Below are 23121 nucleotides of genomic sequence, written 5' to 3'. Positions count from 1 at the left end.
GGCTGCAGGAGGTCACAAGTCTGACAGAAAGGTCATCAGTAACATCTGATATGAAAGTTCTGTATGAGCTTACTGCTGTGTTCTGATAGTCATGATTGAAAAGGGTCTTGAAAGACTCCACTATTATTCAAACCAAAAGCAGAAAAAAATAGGAATCATAGACATCAAAACTGAACATTCGGTTTTCAAAGAAAAAGAAACTCTTAACATTCTACAGCGTCCATGTCACAGCTAAAGAAACAAAGCAAAAGACCTGTTCTAGGACGAAAGACACATTTGTACCAATGCTTCCTAATCTGACTTCAAAAGGGCCAGACAAGTTGGAAAAGATGATCAAAGCCAAGTGGGTGGGGTAGATACAATGGCAACTACACTCTTGAAGAGCCACATTCCTTCATCCAAGGAAGGACAGGAATATGAGGAAGGACAGGAATACATTATTATCATTAAATCAGGTAGGAGGTAGCAGAGAAAACTAAGACTTGTGGAACGAGGTATAGCTAAATAGTACAGCTCCCTCCATAACATAAAGGCTGTTAATACTCCAAGAATTATATAGCCAAATTCCATGCAGTGAGATCATTACCTAGTAAGTCTCTAGAAAATAGGAGAGGTATTTAATTAAGATCAGCCCAGCACATTTTGGAAACATTACAGTTTCTGCTTTTCAACAGGACAAAAAACCCACTCTGCAACAGACATTTTCTAATGTGTTACTTTGCCTTTGGATTCTGGTAAAAGGTCATCTCTTGGAGAACAGAATTAAAATATGAACAGCTACACTCCATCATCATTCTGACCTTACCTGTCATCAATAGAGTCCACTTTCTCCTGGATTTTATCAGAGTTAATATTCCCATCACTAACTAGCCTCCTGCCAGTCTCTACGACTGCATTGATCTTTTCTTCATTGGCATCCATCGTGGTCATGAAATCCTCCTGTTTTTTAATAGCAGCTTCTGCTCCTTCCAAGGTAGTGGGCATTTCTGTGTGTGCCAAAACATACTCCTGTGATGAAACCATAAACCAGAGAGAGAAAAGTATTACACTCAGGCTACGTTGTCTGCTCCAACAACAGATTCACCACATATGAAAAGAACCATCTTGAAAGAACAGTTAAAAGTAAATACAAAAAACAAGTTAAAATTTAAAAAAGGTTAATTAATCTGTTTGTAGCTCTCCTGCCAAATGATCTTGTTTCTTAATTGCTTACAGTATAGGGTGTGAAGCTGTAGAAATAAAAATAAGATTTAAGTTGACCACTTGCCTGGTTATTAAGAAATGCTTCTGCTTGCTTGGTATCTCTGAGAAACAACTGGTAGGCATGAGACTGGGAAAGGAGATTTTGCCTGTTCTCCCACATTTTGTGGAGCTCATTCCATCCAGTGTCCAAAGCTTGTAGGCGCTGGCGTAAGAACATGTACTGAGCGTCAGTCTGTCCCTGTGTCACCATCTCACCCATGTCTCTCATTTTCTGATAATCTTCCTCATAATTGTCGATTTCATTCTTAATATTCTCATGTTGAGTGAGCAGCTTCTCAGCCTCTGTCAGTGTGTTTGGCATATCTTCCGATGCAATTGCAGTCTGCGTTCTGGATAGCCAAGACTGGAAGTCATCCAGATCTCTCAGGAACTGCTGCAGTTTGCTTGCCTCTCCAAGGGACTCTTCCCGGTTCTTGAGGGTGGTCTTCATTTCTTCCCATACATCATTGATTTCTGCGAGCCGTGAAAGGATAGCCTGTGCCTGGTCAGGATGCTCAGATTCCAACTTTTCTGCCTCTTTTTGCAGGTCACTTAGCTTGGCTTCAATGGCTACCAGGTCACGTTCCATGCCTGTCAGCTTCCTCTGCAGGGCCATCACTCCAGCCAGATCATTACCCAGATCTTGTGTGGATTCGATCACTTTGGTCTTTTCTCTAATCCAGGATTTGGTTTCGTTACATTCAAGATGGTAGTTCTGGATACTCAGAGCAGAGAGCAGAGCATCCTTCTTCCTATCTACCAGTTCTCTGAACTGGCTCCATCTGAAATTTGTGAGGAGACAAAAGCAGAGAAATTGAGATTCATGTATAATAAGGGAAAAGGCTATCACAACATCATTGAGTGAGCAGTTGCTCACATTAGCTTGGTAAGCCACGAAATAACTTGAATATTCATGGAGTTTTTTTCACGTATGATCAATAGTTTTAGCAAAACAGCCGTTAACCAAGCCATGGTATTTATTAAGAGTACGACAAGTACCGGCAATCTTAAAAGTATCATTTTTCCTCAAGTGAAAAATTGCTAGCTACGTCTAATTTTCACACTAAATGTACGCTGTTGGATTATTTTGAAGCCAACAAATGAGTGAGTTTAGATGAAATTGGTTTCTTTTTTATTATAGTAGTGATTACAGTAAATTTCCAGCTCTTAAATAAAGGTGCTGATACACTCAGCACCCGACTGAAGTCAACAGCAACACTCCACCTGTTAATGAAATGTTTGAAAAATACAACTCTTTTTCCTTCTGAGGTTTTAAAGGCCCACCTTGAAGATAACCCTTCAATAACAGTATCAGAATATCTTAAAAAACACATAAGAAACACAAATGATCCCACTCTACTTGTTTCAGTGTCCTGTTACTGAGCGTGAGGCTTTCACTTACCTTGTGTTGAGTTTATCTTGCTGCGCTTTGATCTCCTTCTCACTTGGATGGCCACTGTGCATTAGCTGTCTAGCAATTTGGTTCACTACCGCAACACGTGATGCCTGATTGTTCATTTCTGGTTCTAAGCTTTCAAATCTGGAGTGGGAAAAAGAAAAATCAAATCAAAAAAGATCACATAGGCAGTAGAGAATCTGAGCCACGAGCAAGGTGAGAAAGGTAGCTGGGGTAAAAAAAACTTCCAGTCAGTATTCCCCAAACCTCTTGGTAAAAGCATTCTCACCTGTGCTGGATCACTTCCAGGTCCTCCAGTTTCTCTGGAATCTGCATATTATTCAGCCACTTCTCCTTTTCATCAATCCAAAGCTCACAAGCATCTGCCTCACTGAACATTTTATAAAGAGCAAGGGTATCCTGCAAGGCCTGTTTACGCAGCCGAGTCAGCTCAGCAACCTCTTTGTATCTTTCCTCTATTCCGGACAACCTGCCTTGCACATCTGGAGATCCAGCATGTTCCTGCGGTAGAGCCTTTGCTTGTTCATGAAGCGAGTCAATGATTGGCCGGTAGCTTGCAATCTCTTCAGCCACATCTTTGTGTTTCTTGACCAAAGACTGAGTGGAATATTCATCATGGCCAACATCATTGCTGGAGACAATTTTGAGGATGTCCAACATCCATGCATCAATATCATCAGCATCAGCCTGGAACTGGTGAAGGAGAGAGGCTTCCTCCAGACGCTTCTTCCTAATGGCAGATAACTGTTCCAAGTTAGCCCACTGCTCCCTAATATCCTTAATTCTTTCTCTGATTTTCTCAGACCCAAAATGCTCCTCCGCAATCATGTCTTCACCTTCTTTTATCGCCTGCTGAAAGTGGCCACTACGACCACTCATTTCATCTTCAAATGCCTTATGTTTACTCATGAGACGTACAACACTGGTTAAGTCCTTCCCATAGTCATCAGATGACAGGATCTGTTCCTTCTCCCTGATCCAACCCTCTTCTTCAGCCATTTCCCAGAAGAACTTCCAGAGGCGCCGGGACTCCTCCAAGCGGGCCCGGCGCTCAGCTGCAAGCTGGCACAACTCTTGGTAACAGAACTCCATGTGAGCAACACGGTCCCTGATAACCTGTGGGTCACATGGTTTGTAACCTGTTCAGATAGAGAATGTACGTTACGACTTGGACTGATTCATTTTCATCTCTACACCTGGGGCACACAGAGCTGTATGAATCTGAATCCTTTTTGTTCCATCTACAAAGTTTACATAAAAGAATTTATACTCAAGTCTCCTGAAAGTGAGTGTGAGCTATTTAAGCTCCACCATACAATAATAATATAGATCAGAAAAAATGTTCTTCGCATAAAACCAAAAAAAGAAACAAAAGGAAAGCTATTCCTGACTGCTTTCAGTGAAATAAAATTCACTACTCCAGTTTTATACCAGCTTCACACACACAATTGCACAAAATTAACATAATTTACTCTAGTTAATGGCACTGGTTTAGCGGAATTGTTTTTATTTAGCACAATTTGGAATAGTATCAGATTGGGTCAAATAATTTGTATTGTTGCATTAGAAACACAGAATGCAGAATTAATGGTGACTACTACAAAGTTACAGCAGCTGCTGGTTTGAAGTGTGACATCCCATGCAAAACACAATGCTACAACGAATTCCTGAGCAGGTACCTGGACAAATTAATCATTGACATAGCGAGTAAAGAAGGAACAAATTAAGCTGGATTCTTTTATTCTGGTGTTGAATTGAAACATGCCTTGCAGAACTAATGAGGCTTACAGATAACCTCATAGGTAATTAAGACAAAGAAGGATGTGTTGGCTGCTAGTTACCTTCTCCATCAGTGGCAAACTTCTGAGCAGATGCATTGACCCCTCTCACTCTCTCAGCCTGAATAGCAATGTCAGCTTCCACAAGAGCATGTTTCTGCAATAGGTCTTCAACTCCTAACAAATGTTTGCCGTAGTCTTGAGACAGCAAAAGCACCTGATCAAGACGAAAAAGGTATAAGACAGGCAGAAGGCCATAAGCTGTTTGTTTCTTAATGACTCCAGGCATTACACTATTCTATGTTATTACATTGATTTAAATCCAGAGAAAGACTTGGCCCATAAGAGCCATTTCAAATGGATAGAGACATAGCTGATAAAAATTTGAGCCAAGATTTTTAAAATGACTGCCAACCATGAAGAACTTCACTGCTTTTTAATGCAGTTTTAAGTCTAGGATGAGGAAAGGTTAAGCTAGCTCAGCAGCACCAATGAAAAACACTCAGTCCAGGTGCAGTGAGCTGCCACTGAGCTACACACATCTTTCTCTCCTCCAAGAGCTTCGAAGTTCTGCTGGCTGATGGACAAGAAGAAAGTCATGGTCTTTCCCCTCCCAGATCCTAGGAGAATAGGCAGGAAGACATTCATGCTTTTACAAGCATAGAGGTGAAGAGGTGACTTGTTCCCCACGTAAATTGTGAAGAGGGATTATTTAATTGCTTTTCACCAAAATTATCATGCTGACCCAAGCATGGTGGCCAAAGCCCTTTTGCAAGAGGAACAAAGCTATGAAGTAGCTTTTTATAGGAGTAAAGTTGTTTTTTTTCCTTTACTCGTTTTAATCTTTATTTTTAAGGAATCATCATAAGGTATGAGGAATTTGTTTACTGCTCCTGAATGTGGATCTTCTGCATTCATCTATTAAACCAGTCTGGTAAAACGAATCTTACAAATTTCCAGAAAAGGACATCTACACCTCTCCAGAATATTTGGTTTACATTCACAAATGGCTAACGCCTACCTTCATCTCATCCATCCAGTCCATAATGTACAGCATTTCCTGGAAAATCTTTTGCAGACCAAGATTCATCTCCAGCCGCTGTCTCCGTGCCCTAAGCAGCTCCAGGAGATACTCCCATAGGCGGATAACGTTGTCTTTTCTCGCAGTAATGCGTTTGATATCATGGTAATTCTCAGTCTCAAGCTCCTTTGCAACTGCAACCACAGCCTGGACTCGTTCTTCATAGGCTGCAATGTCTGTTTCAATGGCCTCGTGTTTTTTTGTTGCAGCCTCTACTGCTGGAAGGTCAAAGCCAAAATTATCCTGTAAAGACAGAGATGCTTCTTCAGTAATGGCTGTTGAGGAGGAAAGCCCTACTGCTCATAACAAGATTTCTGATTGTGCAGAATACACTTGTTAGCACATCTGGGATGTGAAAAAGCTCTGAAAAGTCTTCTTTAATAAAATCAGAGATACTTCTGATAACCAGAGAACCACTTATACAATCATTTACTACCATTGGGGAAAGAATCATGGTGGCCATCAGGATTATGCTGAGGTTTTCGATTTTTTTTGAAGTAATCTCTAAGATATTAAAAAATAAAATTAATTCCTGGCCTGATTCCACTGGATTAACCGAATCATTCAGATAAAGAAAATGTGGAGTGTGGGCGGATATTTCCACATCAGTATCTCATGAGTACAGACTGGAAAGAGTCAAGGAAAAGACATCCCAAATGCATTAAAGATAGAACATACAGCACATACACATACACACAAAATATACATAGACACATACAGGCTACAAACATAAAGGTACATAGATTCAGTAAAATACGAAGCATAGGGGAGGAAATGTTCCCTTTGCAAGAACAGTATCCTATAATTGCTCATGGGAATCATCTTAGTCACACAAACAATTTTTGAAAGCAGCACCTGAGAAACGAGACGCTGATTTTCACTCAGCCAAGTTTCTCTCATAGCTGCCTTGCGATCAAATCTGCGTGCAAGTTGTTCCAGTTTCTCTTGTCTGATGAGCTCATTTCGCAGTGCCAGTTCTCTTTCATGTTCAGCTTTTTCCAGTCTTTCCCAGGCCTGAAGTTGTGGAGAAAAAAACACAAGTCTTCTAAACACACATTCTTACGGGATTACGATAAATCACATCTTCTTTGCATGAAATCAGGACTGAAGTCACTAGAGCCAAATTTCACAAAACTGGCTTGTTTATTTATATGCCAATAAATTCAATTTGTATTGGCTGACCTTACACCCTGTCTGCTAATGTAAGCACCTAACTTAAAATTTGTTCTCAATTCATTCATTTTCTGAGCAGGAGGTATAAGACTTGATTACCTCAGATGGATTTTCTTGGGTTCATTTGGTTTTTGCCTCCAACAAAGCCTAAGCAAACCACCTGGCTCCAATGCGTAAAGGAGCATTTGTTAAAAAAGTCTTCTCAGTGCTACTCTCCTCCTTTAGGAAATGAGGATTAGAGATCCATGCCCCTTCACCTCTAAAACCAACACACAACTGTTTTTCTTTCTTAAATTCACTTGGGGAAAGAAAACAACTGCAGAATTCAGTTACTTTTGGTGCATACAAGTCCTTTTTCGCCCCAAGGCTAAAAGTTATTCACATGCATGACATTAATATTACAAAACCAAGAAGTCTGAGAAGCATTTTGAAAGCCAGCTAATAGCCTTTCAGATCTTCTTACAAACAACAAAAATACCCACAATTAAGCACAAACTACCCTAGATTCTTCTAAATCCTAACAGATGTGAAACTGCCTGAAACCCAAGTATTTTAGGCATTCACAGAGACGAGGCTTAATGCAAACAGGAGAGCTGTGCAGTTTACGACTCTGTAGGATGCAGAGCAAGGCCGCAGACACTCACAACAGCTGCTCCGGGAATGCCAAGCATGATCAAACACAAATGAGGAAAGCTCACAGCTTTAAGTTGTTTGTTGTCCTTGAGAGAGCTTGTCAGCTCTGCTGCTGTTCTGCCAGCCACACCAGCATAAAAAATAGCTGCATAAACCCTGAGAGGGAACCCATGAAGTCGGTTACGGTGCTTCCTTTATTTTCCCATGCTGTGGGCATGGGGGCTGAGAGGCAAATTGGAAGAGCTACAATACCTAGATAATGTTCATAGAATCATAGAATCACTAGGTTGGAAGGGACCCACTGGGTCATAAAGTCCAGCCATTCCTAACACTCTTTAAACCATGCCCCTCAGCACCTCATCCACCCATCCCTTAAACACCTCCAGGGAAGGTGACTAAACCACCTCCCTGGGCAGCCTATTCCAGTGCCAATGAGGAGGCCAGCTCCCTCCTCTCTGCAACCTCCTTTCAGCTAGTTGTAGAGAGCAATAAGGTTTTCTCTCAGCGTCCTCTTCTCCAGGCTAAACAACCCCAGCTCTCTCAGCCACTCCTCATAAGACTTGTTCTCCAGCCCCCTCACCAGCTTGGTTGCTCTTCTTTGGACACGCTCCAGAGCCTCAACATCCTTCTTGTGATTTCTGTCCATTAATTCCGATAGCCAGGACCCCAGAGGAGTGAGGTTGGGCTACCAGATACCTAACCAACCACACAGAATGACTGAGCAGTTTTCCAGAGCTGAAGATCTTACAGATGCTGAGGATACCCAGGGACTCGGTTCAGATTAGTGAGTCTGAGCTGCAAGAAAAGCTCACCATACCTCTCCCATCCCTTATGATCCCCTACATCAAGACTGGACAGCAAATGTGTTTCTTCCCAGTACACTGAGAGAGATACTGAAAGAAAACATCAAAATCCTGAGTTGCGGAGGAGGAGCTGGCTCAGTTTACCTTGTTAATATCAGAGATGAGTTTGCCCTCCCTTGGCATGTATACTTTCTGATTGTTGGCTCTCATTTTGCTTTGGATGGTAAAAAGCAGCACTTCCAGGTTTCCTTTTTCTGTAAATCTAAATAAAATTTTGCAGAAGAATTGAGTTACAATAAAGCTTTCATTGCTATTAAAGTATTATAAAGCACTTCCTTAAAATATTTACATTATGAATAGAGCATTCAGATAAACACCTTCATCTTGTGTGAAAGCTGGAAGCAATTGAAATAGCCCACACATCCACTGGAATCAGTTGGGTCAAAAGGCAAAAGAAACTTCACAGAAGTCAGTTGTCTGTGTGTTTAGATTTAAACCCCCTTGGGAGACAGAAGACTGCATTTTTTTTGTTCTATTACGTGCGCTGCCCTAATTCACTCTATCAACTGAAGAAATGGAAGTTTTATTTAAAGCCCACTGCAGTCAATAAGCTCTTCCCACTGTTTTCCCTGAGCAGTATGCCTGGGAAATAAACAAACTCTACAGGCTCTAGGGAATAGACTGCAATTTTAGAAGATGTCTGGATAATATGTAATGTTTTGGATAGCAATTATTATCCATTAGAACTTATATTAGACAAAAATAACAAACAGATCATAATGCTAAAAGAAGCTTTCCAGAAATAAGTTGCACAGTTTTGGCTGTATCAGTTTCAGTAAGCACAGCTATGTTTTACACAGCCAGACACACTTCCTCTTGATTTTGGATAAGCAGCAGGATTCTTTTAATAGCAGCACATTGGTATTATATGCTGCTAGTAAGCACAACTGGTGAAATTACTACACTAACATGATACTCTATTATCACATTATAAGACGGGCATCTCAGTGAAGCGACAGCTTGGAGGACTCTGAGGTCCTGCAGGCACAGGATCACCAAGACCACTTATTGGTATTATTGGGTTTGTTGTTGTTGTCATTATGTACATATCAAATAGCATAAAGCAAACTGGCTGCGAGTAAAAACACTGAGTGCCAATTGGAAATCTGATATTCGGGTTTGTTCAGAAAAATAAATTCTTAAGCCAAGATTAAAATTACTTGGATGTGTTTGCTTTTTAAAAAAGTCAATGATTAACTAAACAAAACAAGACCACTGTTATTTTAAGCTAAGACTAAAATTACTTGGGTGGTTTCTCTACTGTGCGGTAAGTGTTGAATGCCTGTAGCTGCTGTTGCACACCAACTAGAGAGTTGGCAAATTTGCGATTGTTGAGGATGATAATGGTTTGCTCAATCCACTCAAGCAGGTCAGAAGCCAGCGATTCATATTTTTCAATCATTTTCTCTGTTTCAATGGCATTGTCAAGCACCTGCAACAAGGAGCACAACATAACATCAGCAACAAGGGTAGCGCTCTTCAGTCATTTAAATCCAATACGCAATATAAAAGAAACTATTGGGAGGCTTGACTTATGAATCAGACCACTCACTCCTGAACACCACAGGGGCTGAGATTCCCTGAGGAATGAGAGCTTTGCATTTTTCAGCAGTGAATTCCCATGCTCCCACGGCAATAGAGGGGCAGAACTGAGACTTACAAAAGGATTCAACTTCAGTCTGCCAGCTGTAAAGATGAGGGCAGCTTCTCCAAAGGGCAAAGAATGACTGCACATTTTTTAAATGAGGGACTTTTCTGGGCTCCAGAAGAGGCAGAGGACCCAGAGGGCAAGGAGCAGTTAATGAGAAAGGAAAAGCATCAATGATGCAAAATTAACAAACAAAACCAAAACACCAGCCAAATGTTTTCTAATGTGAGGCAGCTGGGAATTAACTTCTCCTCACAAGGCATATTGGGAATATTTAACATTCAAAACAGGTTCAAAAGCAAAACTGAAAATTATCATGCAGTGGACTCTTCAAAAACTAACACCCAAGAGGAAAAAATAAATCAGAAAGATTTCAATTGTTTTGTAACAGTTTATAATTTGAACTTGCAAACCTTTCCGATACGTTTTCCTTCAACAGCTAAAGCTTTCATCTTGGAGAAGTAGTGGTAATACGTCACCACATAGGTGATGATGGACTTTTCATCAGGATGATCAACGCTGATATCTGCAAACCAAACAAGCGTTGTCTTAGCATACCGAGGGTGCATCGGTTAAAACAACAAAGCTAATAATGCAACAACGATGCGTTTAAGAGTCACAGAGAGAGTGAGGTTCAGTGGCAGTTCAGCTCCTAAGATTTATGTCCTAATCAGAAATAAATTCAGCAGCTCTGTACTGGTTCTGGATTACTTCATGTTGTGCAGTACTGAACTCTGTCCCTAAGAAGTGCTGCTTTATCTCCTTGTCTTAGCGTGGACTGTGGTTAAAGCACACATCTGTGAGCTAGGGGCCTCTGGGCCTTACAGTCAGGTTCCAGACTTTGCCACAGCTTTTGCAGTTAAATAATTTCCTAGCGTCTGTGTGACCTGACAGAACTACTGTTGAGAACATCAATGCCATACCAGTATTTGAAGAGAAAAATCCAAACTTAATAGTATTTGTGTAAAGGCAAATCTCCTGAGAGATACAGAAGGAAAACAAATTATCTTCTTTCCTGCAGCAATTTTGAGGCACTGGAAAATAAGCAAGAAACTTGCTCAAACACAGCTGCCCTGTGACAATGAAGTTTCTTGTCCCAGCATTGTGAGCACACTTTCCAATACACATGAACGTCCACACTCTCGAGATCACAGACTGAAACTCACTGACAGCTGCTAATTATTTGCTGAAATCCACATTATTCATCTTCCAGCTCACAGAAAGTGGTTCTCAGAGCAGATCAGAAGGATGCCTCTAACTGGAATGATTTTAGGTATACATGGCCAGTCCAGTGATCTTGTCAGATGGGGGAAAATAAACAGAGGATTAAGGTATCTCAAGCTACTGCTGCTCAGGCTTCTGCAGGAGACAACTTTCATTCTCCCCTTCCCTTTCTGGCTTCTCACCAGGTGAGTGGGCAGCATCTAGCTGCGCTATAACCTAAAAAGCTACCATAGAGCTGTGCCTTGTGACAAGGAGGTGCGGGAGAAAAGAGCTCACAAATTGCTGTGAAGTACTGAAACTGCAGGAATTCTTACCCTCAGGGTCCAGGAGCTTAGTTAGACCAAGGTGTTGCTCTGCAAGGTTAAAAGCATTCTGCAGATTGTAGTGTGCATTTGATTTCTTCAGCTTGTCAAAATCAATCAGATCAGGCCTAGACAGGATGGAAAATTCTTTAGATTCCCCAAAGCACAGTGCAGCCACCCTTAAAAGAACAAATGAACTGAAACCTTCAACCCTCAGAAAACCTGTCCAGTAATGTTGCCAAGGTATCACTCGCTCAGTAGCCCTGTGCATTTCAATGGCAGTACTAAGGGAATGAAGTAATGCCTGGCAAATGCCATGGCAGAACTTAGCCCATGGGAAAAAAATGCAGGAGAGCTTAACAGCAGTAAAGGTGACCCTGGAGAACAAAGGAACAAGGTGTGGTCACACAATCTCTCCTCATACCCACATAAGCATGCAAGCTGTCCCAATAACTTCATGTGAACTTGCCAATAAGCAGCATCCCCAGTTGTGTCAGTCTAGCACCAGATTTTGCCATCCCTGCACAGAGATGTCTTTCCCTTCCAGGCTGCTCGTGTGTGGTCCCTCTACCCACCCCAGAATTCTATGCAACCAGATCCAAACATCAGTTAGTCAATAAGGTACAAAAACTTTTCCTCCAACCTGGTCAGTCACAAACCAAAACATGTGTGTAATTCATTGTCTGGAAACCAAATGCAACCTGTTTTGACTTGTGATGTGAGAAGCTGTTGCCCAGATGAGCTCACAGTGACTGCAAGAGCTGTAAAGCTCTAAAGCAAGGCAAGTTGCTATAGAACTCCCAGTAATTCTTCAACTTCCTCCTCTCCACAGATTTTAAAACCAAGCTGCAAAGTAACTGCAAAATCCAGCGCACACTGCAACAGTCCAAGCTTTCAAAACCCAACAAAACATTTACCCACACCTACCTGTGCTTATGTATTAGGGCATTGAAAGCCATCCCGTCCCTCCAGCTTGTAGTAAAGTTGTGAATGTTGACATTGGGGTAACTAGTAGAACAAAAACCAGAGAGAGTCCAATCAATATAGTGTCCCTGCTGCAGCTTTGCACACTGTCACTAAAAGCTCCTTGCAGGAGTAACACATTTATTATAAACCTAAGGGTGGGACATTACTATCCCACACTGGACAATCATTGTGACTGTTTGCTAATGACAGACTGACATTGGAGGCTACATGCATCTTATTCACTCTTATAAATCCCTCAGCATTGGTATGCATTCCAGAGAAAGGCTCTAAACGAACTTCGAAGTAATCACTGGAAGGTATGCTTTTATAACTTGCTGCCCAACCTGCAGCCTGTAAGGTTTCAAATCCCTGCAAGTCTGAAGTTTGCTCCTGATTTAGCTGCTTGCCAAGAATTGTTTTCAGGTGATCAAGATATCAAGTTCAGGAGAAGAGCAGGAACGGTGGGAGGAACAGCATGGAGTAAAACCTTTCCTGATGGCTGCAGGTGCCACAGGAACAGTGGCGCAGTGATACATTAAGTTTTCCTTGAAATTGTCTGCTGTGCCAGGGCATCTTGAAGGACTGACCCTAGTTACTGACTTTCAAGGAAAGCACAGATGGCAGCCACCTTTGAGCCCCATGGGTACAAAATTAATCTGCTTGGTGATATATGGGTATATGCAAGTCTCCAAAAATTTCAGGCTGTTCACAAACTACTTTCCCAAGAGTTCTTGGAAGGAGAAGATGAAGTACCACTAGAATAATGCTGAAGTGCCCCAAGACATCACAGGGACATCCAGGTTTCATGAAGGAAACACACTGAACCTCTACAAATGGATACTTAATTATGCAGAGGTTACTGTCAAAGACAGACATTTTGGAACTATTTCCATATCTATGGAAAGACCTAAAGGTTGGTGGCAAATATCTGAAGCATTATTATTTCTTCAAAGTAGGGTGAAAAAGAGCATATTACTAGCTATTTATGGATTATCAGATTGGAATGTTTATCACACAGCATTAATACAATAAATTCAGAATTTTCTCAGTTGTAAACATCAATTCGCTTCTCTTGGTTGAATCCACTTAAGGAGAGATACGTGTTTGCCCATTTAAAATTATTTCTATGAAAACTCAACATGCTGTAAAAGCTTTAGTGATAATCACTTAATCCACGCTCACCCAGCTGTCTTCATCTGGCACCACAAAAGCAAAGCATCTTTAGCAGATTTCTTCTCCTTGTTGTCCTCAGTTTCAACACTGATATCTTGGATCTAAAATTAACATAGAAGTTTTAAACACTTCGCTGAGGAAACACATCTTTTTCCTTTTTTGAAAATATGAAAGAAATTAGAATATAAGTAACAAAGGAAATCTATGATGACAGGCACAGTGGAAGTGGGTGAATGCTTTTCCTCATTTAAGAGCATTCATCTCAAAGAAAACTTCATCTACCGCTATTTCACTGCAAGATTACTCTTTGTTTAATCCATTGACAAAACAGCTTAAACTTCACCAGAAAATGTATTTCTAATTATCAAGGCAAATGCTGCCCGATGCAGCATTGTTGTTTCACTCTGAAACGAGTCTCCTGCAGGATGCTGAGCACATCCAGGAGCTGATGGGGTTTAGCAGATAGGGATCCCCCTTAGGAGATCCACAGGCAAAAGAAAACTAGGCATTTCACAGGAGCAAACACATTGTGGGACCCCAAGCTTAGAGGAAAAAGTATTTGCCCTTAGCAGCATCACAACTATATATTCCAGATTCTACACTGTTACCCAGAGGAAAAAGAAGAAAAAAAGAGGAAGAGGAGGAAGGAAATAACTTTTTACTTCATATGGACAAATCTATCTCATTTAATGGATCTAGTTCACTGTTTTTTAAAAAAGAGTATTGTAGCTCCAGTGAAGTTCCACCACTGTCACTGAAAGCTTGGCAGACACTTTCATAGAATCACAGAATGGGTTGGGTTGGAAGAAACCTTAAAGATTCCAACACCCCTGTCATGAGCAGGGACACCTCCTACTGGACCCAGTTGCTCAAAGCCTCATCCAACCTGGCCCTGAACACCTCCAGGGATGGAGCATCTGTGACTTCTAAGGGCAACCTATGCCAGGGCCTCACCTTCCTTACAGGAAAAAGTTGCTTCCTAATATCTCATCTATATCTCCCCTCTTTCAGCTAAAGACCATTAGGAAAACACTGAGCAACAACAAATTAACACAATGTTAATTTTACTAAATATTTATTACTAGGTCATTTATTATGAATTATATATTTATTATATAAATTTACTATTCTTTCTGCAGAAGGCCCTTCCAGCCTCTTTTAACTGAGGGCGAAGACCAATGTGCAACTTGATGGAAAAAAAGAAATCTCAGCTTTAGCTGGGACACTAAAACAACTCCCGTGGGCACCTGTAATCCGCTTCAGTGCAAAGTCAGCTGGGTTAACAATAATCATCACAGAAGTGAAGAGCAGCTGAGGGCAGCATTTTCTCCCATTTCTCTCTTCAGTCTGTGACTGAAGCTTTATACTTATTAGTATTTTAAAAATAAAACCATATGACTCTCCATACAGGAAAGTCCCATGGCTGCCACTGATCAGCACCTGCTGATTGGCAGCATCATGAAAATTAATTTATCCTCTCCCCTTAGCTCTGGAGCACATTCCTGCCAGATGCTCAGCACTTCTCACTCCCATTACCTCAGGGCCTGGGAGCACTCCACTCCTGAAAAGCACAACAATGTGTATTACAAACAATGATAGAAAACTCAAACTGTGTATATCTACAGGTGAGCTTTACCTGGAATCTCAGGATAATAGTCCAAATAAGGCCAAGTGTCAGCCTGTGATTCCCATCCACAATATCATGAGATCCCATGTTTTCTAGGTGCACTCTTTGCTCTTTCAGGAACTGAAGCGCTTTATCAACGTTCTCCAGGCAATGGATGCGCATCCTTCCCTTCGTTGGTTTAGGCTAGAAGATAAAGGGGAATAAAAAAACCCATGTAATACTGTAGTACTTGTGAACTCTTCAGTCCAGGTAGGTGAGTCCTCCCCTAGCCAGCAACACCGTACACATTTGTCCTTCATATTCAATGGTCAAAACTGCTCTTTGCATCTTACAGCGCATTTACACAAGGATATCGGTAGCACATGTCAAACCCATGGAAGAAGTGCCAACGTCCCAGATCCAAGCCACACACATTTGGTGCGAGTTTTTAAGTATTTTGCCTGCTTATTTGCTTGATTTTTCCTGTCTAGTGTTTTCATTCAGTAGCTGGAAGTTATTTTGTTAAGTTCATGCCACACTGGTTACATTTTCCCAAGATGCTTTTTTCCTCCAGTACATGTTCTTCCACGCTTAAAAAGAAGATTCTGCAAAGATGAAGACAGGAAACTCACAACTGACATACACGGCCAACAGAGGGAATTGGTAAGGAATGCTCCAAAGAGTACCTGTAAATTCAGATATGCACTGCCCAAAAAGGCAGCTCAGGTTTGGACCATAAGCTGCTTGATAAAACTCCTTGAGAAAGAAATGTCATTGGTTTTTTTTTTGGTCAAGCGAAGTAGGATAAATTGTATGAAAATAACAGAAGATACTCATGCCAAACAATTTCTTCACAGGAAAAGAAAGTAAAATAATAACAAAAAAATCAGTAACACAATTTCATGAAGGCCCAGTGCAAATAGAAAAAGTCATGAATGTATCAACAGGCTGAAGTTTGCTGTAAAACTGAATAAAACTAAAGAACTTTGTTCTGCAGGTAAGGATTACAGCCGAATCCCTGTTCAGTGCTCACTGAGATATCACCCAAAGGTACTTGGGCAAACTACTAATTGACATAATATCCTTGTTTTCTGCATTGAAAGTAACCAACTGGCCACGGAAAGAGCTCAGGCAAAATCCTTGCCTCAGATGGCATTCAGGGGGAAGAGTTTCAGCCAGAACCATAGAACAGTCCCTAGCAACAGCAGCCTGTGTAACAGTGTGCCATAAAGATGAAACGCGTGCTAGAAAGATGCCCTTCAGGACACATAAACCCCTGAGGTCACTACTGTCGCTTCAGCATTCAGTCAGCACAGTTCTCCTCCAGAGCCAGGTAACAATGCAGAGAAAGTCAACCCACAACTCCCAGCAAAAGAAAAAGCTTCCAGGAACCTGCCACTGCTTCTGGGTACAAAAGTCCCTCCAAGGAGGCACAAATTGCATCTACATCCTATGCACACGCCGTACAGCCTAAATTCTGCCAGTGTAGGGTGAAGAGCCATAGAGCAAGTGGGAGCAAAAGTGAGGTTACACTGGTGGCTGAAACCAACTGCAGATCCATCGCTATCAAACAGGGAGAGTCTAGGATCCATCCTTTTGCTGGCCCCACCAGTCACCCAGCAGCGTGGTAAGCTGGACCACAGGTTTAATGTAATCTTGCAAAATACAGGTAGGCAGGCTGTTCCCAGGATTGGAGAGGGAGCGCCTGACTGCGGGGGAAGGCGGAGGCAAGGCTGTGCCCAGGAGCCGCCCGGCCCGACTCTCGCTCCAGCCCATTGCCACACCTGAGACAAGGTGTGCTTACTTTTATGATGATGTTCCCAGAACACAGGAATGACTGCAGCTGTTCCTAAGCAGCAATGGCAGACCAGCAGACCGGACTCTGTCCCTTTTGCCTTAATGCAGCTCTTATCAGTTATTACACCTAAGCAGTAACTGCACTGCCTCTAATGCTACAATTTACTAAGCAGAAAATGGTTTTAAAAGCTCTTTTTCTGCTCTCAGAAGCTCCAGCACCAACGTGACAGAGCTCAAACCATTTGCGATACACATTTTATTTAGTTCTCCACTCTGTACAGTGACATGCTGTCCAACCAGGAATTTGAAAAATACAGCCTTCAGGTTACTGGCAGCATTTTTTCTCCCACAAACACAACGACTGTACCTGAAGCATCGAAACACATACAGCAAACCTGAACAGGGCACTGCTCCTTGTACAGAAGTAGAAGGCTGACACTTTTCAAGCGCTCTGGCATTAGGTGCATTTTCAGGCTCAGAAATTCCATTTTGGAACTGTAACACCATATTAGCAGTGCCATCCAGGACAGTTCAAATTACTCAAGGTCCAGGAAGGCACTTCCGTTTCCTTCACAGATGAGAATGACAGAATGGCCCGGCCAAATAAACTGCTGGGCACGTCAAGAAGATAGAAGGTTTGATTTCTCTGTTCCTCTGCACCAGCAGGCCATACAGGTTAACTTACCCTTCTGCAACAGAAAGAGGAAGAGGGGTCTGACTCTGGTTTGTATAAGGTGTGGCTGCATTCGCCACACTCTCCTGCACAGCCTCAAGTTGAGACCTAAGACCTCAGGGGACTAACACAGACCCAGAAATTAAACAGAGGGAAAGAAAGCATCCTGAATGCATCATTTATTGTATCTAACTAAACTCAGAGTCTTCCCATTTGTATTACCAGGAAAACTTCTTTTATATTAAAAATCTTCCCTTTTGCAACAGAAAGCTTCACAGAACTTACTGCAGAGACAAACAATGTAACCTTTCAGCATCCAGGAACAGTAAGTAATTTGTTAATCCTTTATATAGTTATGGAACAAACTGAGCTAAATGCTTAATTTTATGCTGAAAACAATTCTGAACTTTTCTGTTTGGGAGAAACCGGTCAACAGCATATGCAAACAAAATTACAACTGTCTCTTCATACTGGCTAGATTCTTTTCTGCTTCGCTCAGTGAGATTATTGCATGCCATCACTTTCCAAGTACTATGGTATACACACAGCCTTACACAGTAAAGTCCTGACTAAACATGAGGATTAGCAATCAAACTGAGCAAATACAGGGAGACGCTGGTGTTGCCCTTGTTGGACACTCTCATTTTAGAAGCTCTCCAATACAACTTCAAGGCTCTGAATTTTCATTACCAAAATCATAACAGCTTTTGAAAAATGCAGGATCTTTGCAAATGCGGCTGGAGGTCTTACAGAAGGCAAAGAGCAGTCCTGCTTCCCTGAACGGTTTCCTAGATCTCAAACTGCTCCACTGGCAAATGGCTCCTGCTCCAGAATCTGAATCCCAGTTCCAAAAGTGACAAAACAACTCCTGTTTGTTCTACTGCATCAGTAAACATATTGTTAAATAATATTAAATAATTATCTAGGCTAGTTTCCACATTTGTTTATTGCTTTCTCACCATTTGATGTTTCTTGTCTTGATTTTAAGCTTTGTGCAAGATACAACCTTCACCTTTTTGCTTGGGCAGCATGGAGATGCAAGAACCTAACCAATTCCAGTTAAAATAAATTAAAAAAGCGGGAGAACATCAGCAAGTGGATGCTATGTGCCGATCCTCCTGGAATATTTTTGTTGTGTGTAATTGTCTTGAGGTTTAGTGCATTGCATTATCTGCATTCTTATTTGCAGAGGAAGGTGTGGTGGAATGTACTGTGCAAACAGAGAGTGATGTCCTCTGTCCTGAGATAACGAAGCTACAAGAAGAATTTATGGTGGTGCAGGCAGCTGCCAACAAGATACGCAAATAATGATGCAAGCGCAGATCCAGCAGTCTCACTGGGAGGCTCCTGCACCCTCCCAACCCAAGCGGCTGCATAAGCTGTGATTGCATTTTTCAAAACCTGGAGTGAAAAATGTAAATGAATCACACAGCGAGAGTCACGCAACCGGTCTGAGCTCCAGCGCTGCTATTTGACACTGAAAGGCAAATCTTGGCAGGCAGGTATGAAGATTTAAACAGAGGTGTCATGGCTGCTGTCTGAAACCTCAAACAATGCGGCACATTGGTCTCAGTTATTCCAGTATGAGCAACATCTGCTACCTGCAGTGAACACATCAAACCTAACACCTTACTGAAGTATATGATCTCGCATTGAGAGAAACATGTTTTGAGCAAAATGTAGTTGGCAAACACTGAGATGCGTAACTTCCATCCACATAGGGTACTTCTATGCACGTCAGAGTTTCTTTACCCTCACAGATGCCTTCGGAAATCTCCCTCTCCTGCTGTACTGTACAAACATTACACTGTGGGCCATATGTTCAATTCATTACCCAGTCTTAAGCCGCGGAGCTTTCATTAATAGGAGTGCTTGATGACAGGCGATTACACAGTTGCAACCTCATGTAGCCTTAGGTCTTAGCTAAAGATCCGTATTTCTTTGAAAAGATTGCTTTAAATTAGGTAGTTAAGAGCATAACCATCATTTAAGGAACTGAAGGAAAAACTGATACCCAACCATTTCCTGACACTCAGCTTTCCTGTCATGCAGCAGTGTTTTTCAATACAGGGTTTTTCTTACTTTTGCTGGTATCAGGGGATTCTCTCTTCATACCCAAAGAAAGAATTTGCCCTATTTCTTTAAATTCATTTTAGATATCACCCTAACCAAAGAAAATCCGAATCTCATCTATCCTAGTAAAATCAAATTTACCAAGGAACATTTCTGAGTATTGGGGTGCAACTAACACCACAGCTGAAACTGCTGCAATGCTTCCCAGTGTGGACTTAGCCCCCTCCAACCAACTGTCCTCCACAACCCCCCAGCGTGCTCCAGGGAATCACAGAATAGCTTGGGTTGGAAGGGACCTTAAAGCATCACCCAGTTCCAACTCCCCTGCCATGGGCAGGGACGCCTCCCACTAGATCAGGCTGCTCAAGGCCCCATCCAATCTGGCCTTGAACACCTCCAGGAATGGGGTATCCACAGCTTCCCTGGGCAACCTGTGCCAGTGCCTCACCACTCTCATGGTGAAGAAATTCTTCCTTATGTCTAGTCTACATCTGCCCCTCTCCAGTTTATAGCCCTTGCCCCTCATCCTATCACTACAAGCCTTTGTAAAAAGTCCTTCCCCAGCTTTCTTGTAGCCCCTTCAGGTACTGGAAGGTTGCTATAAGGTCTCCCCGGAGCCTTCTCTTCTCCAGGCTGAACAAGCCCAACTCAGCCGGTCTTCGTATGGGAGGTGCTCCAGCCCTCTGATCATCCTTGTAGGCCTCCTCTGGACCCGTTCCAACAGCTCCATATCCTTCTTATGCTGAGGATTCCAGAACCAGGCACAATACTGCACATGAAGTCTCACAAGAGAGGAACAGAGGGGCAGAATCACCCCCTTCTCCCTGCTGGCCACCCTTCTTTTGATGCAGCCCAGGAAACAGTTGGCCTTCTGGGCTGCGAGCGCAGATCGCTGGCTCATGTTGAGCTTCTCATCAGCCAGCACCCTCAAGTCCTTCTCTGCAGGTCTGCTCTCCATCACATCACCCCCCATCCTGTACTGAAACTGAAACTGCAGATTGCCCTGACCCAGGTGTAGGACCTTGCACTTGGCCTTGTTGAACCTCATTAGGTTCGCACAGGCCCACTTCTCCAGCCTCTGCAGGTGCCTGGAGAAGGATGTTCCAGGCCTCAGGGCAGCAGGCAGCCTGCATACAGCCACCTGCATCCTGTGGCTGTGTTTACCAGCACAGAAAAGGGCTGGCCATGGTACCAGGAACAGGAAGGTTCCTCAGCAGAACTAATTCACTGTTACTGAGATGGTCTAAGGAAACTAGAAAAAATTCAGTGCTCTGTGTCTGTCAGACTGAGGGGCAAGGAGGACGCTGCTGGAAGCACTCAGCATCTTACCAGCAAGAACCTTTGAAGAATGCTTCCTTTGATTCCTACTGAAACCAACAGGAAGATATTTTAATGGTGTTTGGATCCAGCTGAAGCAATAGACTTCTTTAATACGTAAAAAAAACATACGCAGTGCTGAATTCTCAGTACACAGTTTTACTGCAGTTCAGTTGAGCCAAGGATCCACCAAAAACCCACTCAAAACCAAACCAAACACCCCCCAATGAATATCATTAAACACTTACAAGTCTCTCTCCTGAAAGAACTTCCAGAAGTTTGATGAGCATCCTTCCATCGCGAAGGTCAGTGTACAAATCTGTGATTCTGCATGACACACGTGCCAGGTGGGAATTGACCCACTTTGTGAAAGTCTTCTTCTGAACTGCCTCACGTTCATCTGTTAGGAAAACAGTACAAGGTTACTCAAAATAAGTCACAGTTTAGGTACCTGCATGGAAATGTGATGTTCAAACATGTTTAATATCAAATTAAAGGTATGGCTTTTCTTCTTAGAGAACCATTGAAGAAACTGAGACTTTTCTTTGCAAATCCACCTTTCTTCCTATTTTACTACATTTTCTAATGCCAGTGGGAATTTTACTGAGCCACTAAGGAATAAATCTGAAATATAGATTGCAGCAGAATTACTTGCTGCTCAGATAAGAAGCTTTCTCAAGGTGTAAAGAGGTCTGTTGAAGAGCTACAATGTAAAAGCAACTTTGGAGTCATCAAACTGCCCAGTAAATCGATCAAAAGTTATGTTTCCACCAATGGAAGAACAGGCCAACTTCTGCTCTTAAATACACACCAAATCCACAACAGATCCTCTGAGATGCCAGAAGCTACTTGGATTAAGATAGGTATGAAAAAGAGCAGAGACCAAAGCTTCCCATTTAATTTGTTCCTTTCTCATTACAATTTTTATTTTCAGATTCAACATTTGCAACTGTTTTTATACAATGTCAAGGTGAAGTTTTCCATAACTGCATGTTTGAAGTAGACTCACATTTATTTAAAACCATAGAAAAACTGCTTCTTTCTACCTTTCCTTCCCAGAATCTTTCACAACTGTTTATACATGAAAACACCGGCTACGAGAGCTCTCTTTATGCACAGGCTCACTACAGTCCCCATTAATTCATGGACATTCTAGACAGCCATGCCAAGAACACTCATAGAAAATACTACACAACTTTGTGGTTAAATTCTTTTACCAAGGGCTTTGGATGAAGCCCTTCCTTGTTAGCAAGAAGTCATTTCACTGCGCTGGAAACTACTACTGACCAAACTTGTCAAAACACAGGTGCTCAGACTTGGACTCCAAAATCCATCAGCAGTCATATGAATGAAAGCAGTCTGCTTTTCTAAACAGCGAAGCATCTAAGCCTTCCATTGGTCTCTTTAAAGTTGCTGGCATGTTCAGAAACAGGACATGAAAACTGGTAAGTGATAAGACCAAAATGTTAAATATCCAGGTCTGAAAATTATTAGTATATTATCTGAAATACAGAAAAACATTCATGACAGTGCAGATCAAGACGGTTTAATCCAGGTTCCAGTGTTTCAGTGGATGCTGTCCTTCACAAGGAAGGATGTGCCTCCTTCCTGGAAGCACAGCGTAGTGTGGACCTTCCAGTACCTGAAGGGGGCCTGCAGGAAGGCTGGAAAGTAGCTGTTCATAAAGGCTTGTGGTGATAGGACTGGGGGAATGGGTTTAGACTGGACATTAGGAAGAACTTCTTCACTATGACAGTGATGAGACAACTGGAACAGGTTGCCAAGGAAGGTTGATGCCTCATCCCTGGAGGTATTCAAGGCCAGGTTGGATGGGGCCTTGGGCAGCCTGATCTAGTGAGATGTCCCTGCCCATGGCAAAGGGGTTGGAACGAGATGATCTTTAAGGTCACTTCCAACCCTAACTATTCTATGATTCTATGATTCTATGATCCCAGGACGTTCATAACCATTTACAGCCTCCACACCCACAGGACCTTGGGGACAGAAAAAAAAAACCTGATCTTGGTGACAAGGAATGACAAAGAAGCTGAGGCTGAAGAGGAAAGCAAGTTGGGAAATAAGTAAAACAGAAAAAAAGACTGCAAGAAAAGAAATCATATAGTAGAATGGTGGTAAGGAGGAGAAATCATACAGG

General features: G+C 42.1%; 1 protein-coding gene across 1 annotated transcript in view; it reads right to left on the bottom strand.

Annotated features, from left to right (window-relative positions):
* SPTBN1 (spectrin beta, non-erythrocytic 1) overlaps positions 1-21368 on the bottom strand; it is a 56204-nt gene extending 34836 nt beyond the window's left edge. The window contains exons 1-15 of the mRNA XM_009560968.2: positions 21215-21368; positions 15137-15310; positions 13510-13601; positions 12289-12369; positions 11374-11489; positions 10249-10361; positions 9432-9619; positions 8272-8389; positions 6374-6532; positions 5459-5761; positions 4501-4654; positions 2928-3798; positions 2645-2782; positions 1268-2024; positions 806-1008 (exon numbers count right to left, since the gene is read on the bottom strand). Coding sequence (XP_009559263.2) covers positions 806-1008; positions 1268-2024; positions 2645-2782; positions 2928-3798; positions 4501-4654; positions 5459-5761; positions 6374-6532; positions 8272-8389; positions 9432-9619; positions 10249-10361; positions 11374-11489; positions 12289-12369; positions 13510-13601; positions 15137-15310; positions 21215-21256 — 3509 coding nt within the window. The 5' untranslated portion in view covers positions 21257-21368. The remainder of the gene's footprint in view (positions 1-805; positions 1009-1267; positions 2025-2644; positions 2783-2927; positions 3799-4500; positions 4655-5458; positions 5762-6373; positions 6533-8271; positions 8390-9431; positions 9620-10248; positions 10362-11373; positions 11490-12288; positions 12370-13509; positions 13602-15136; positions 15311-21214) is intronic.
* Between the last annotated feature and the right edge of the window lie 1753 nt (positions 21369-23121).

This window comes from Cuculus canorus, chromosome 3 (genome assembly GCF_017976375.1).
Source record: "Cuculus canorus isolate bCucCan1 chromosome 3, bCucCan1.pri, whole genome shotgun sequence".
Classification (NCBI taxonomy): domain Eukaryota; kingdom Metazoa; phylum Chordata; class Aves; order Cuculiformes; family Cuculidae; genus Cuculus; species Cuculus canorus.
Note: the sequence above shows the minus strand (reverse complement) of the source record. Positions and strands in the feature narration are given on the sequence as shown.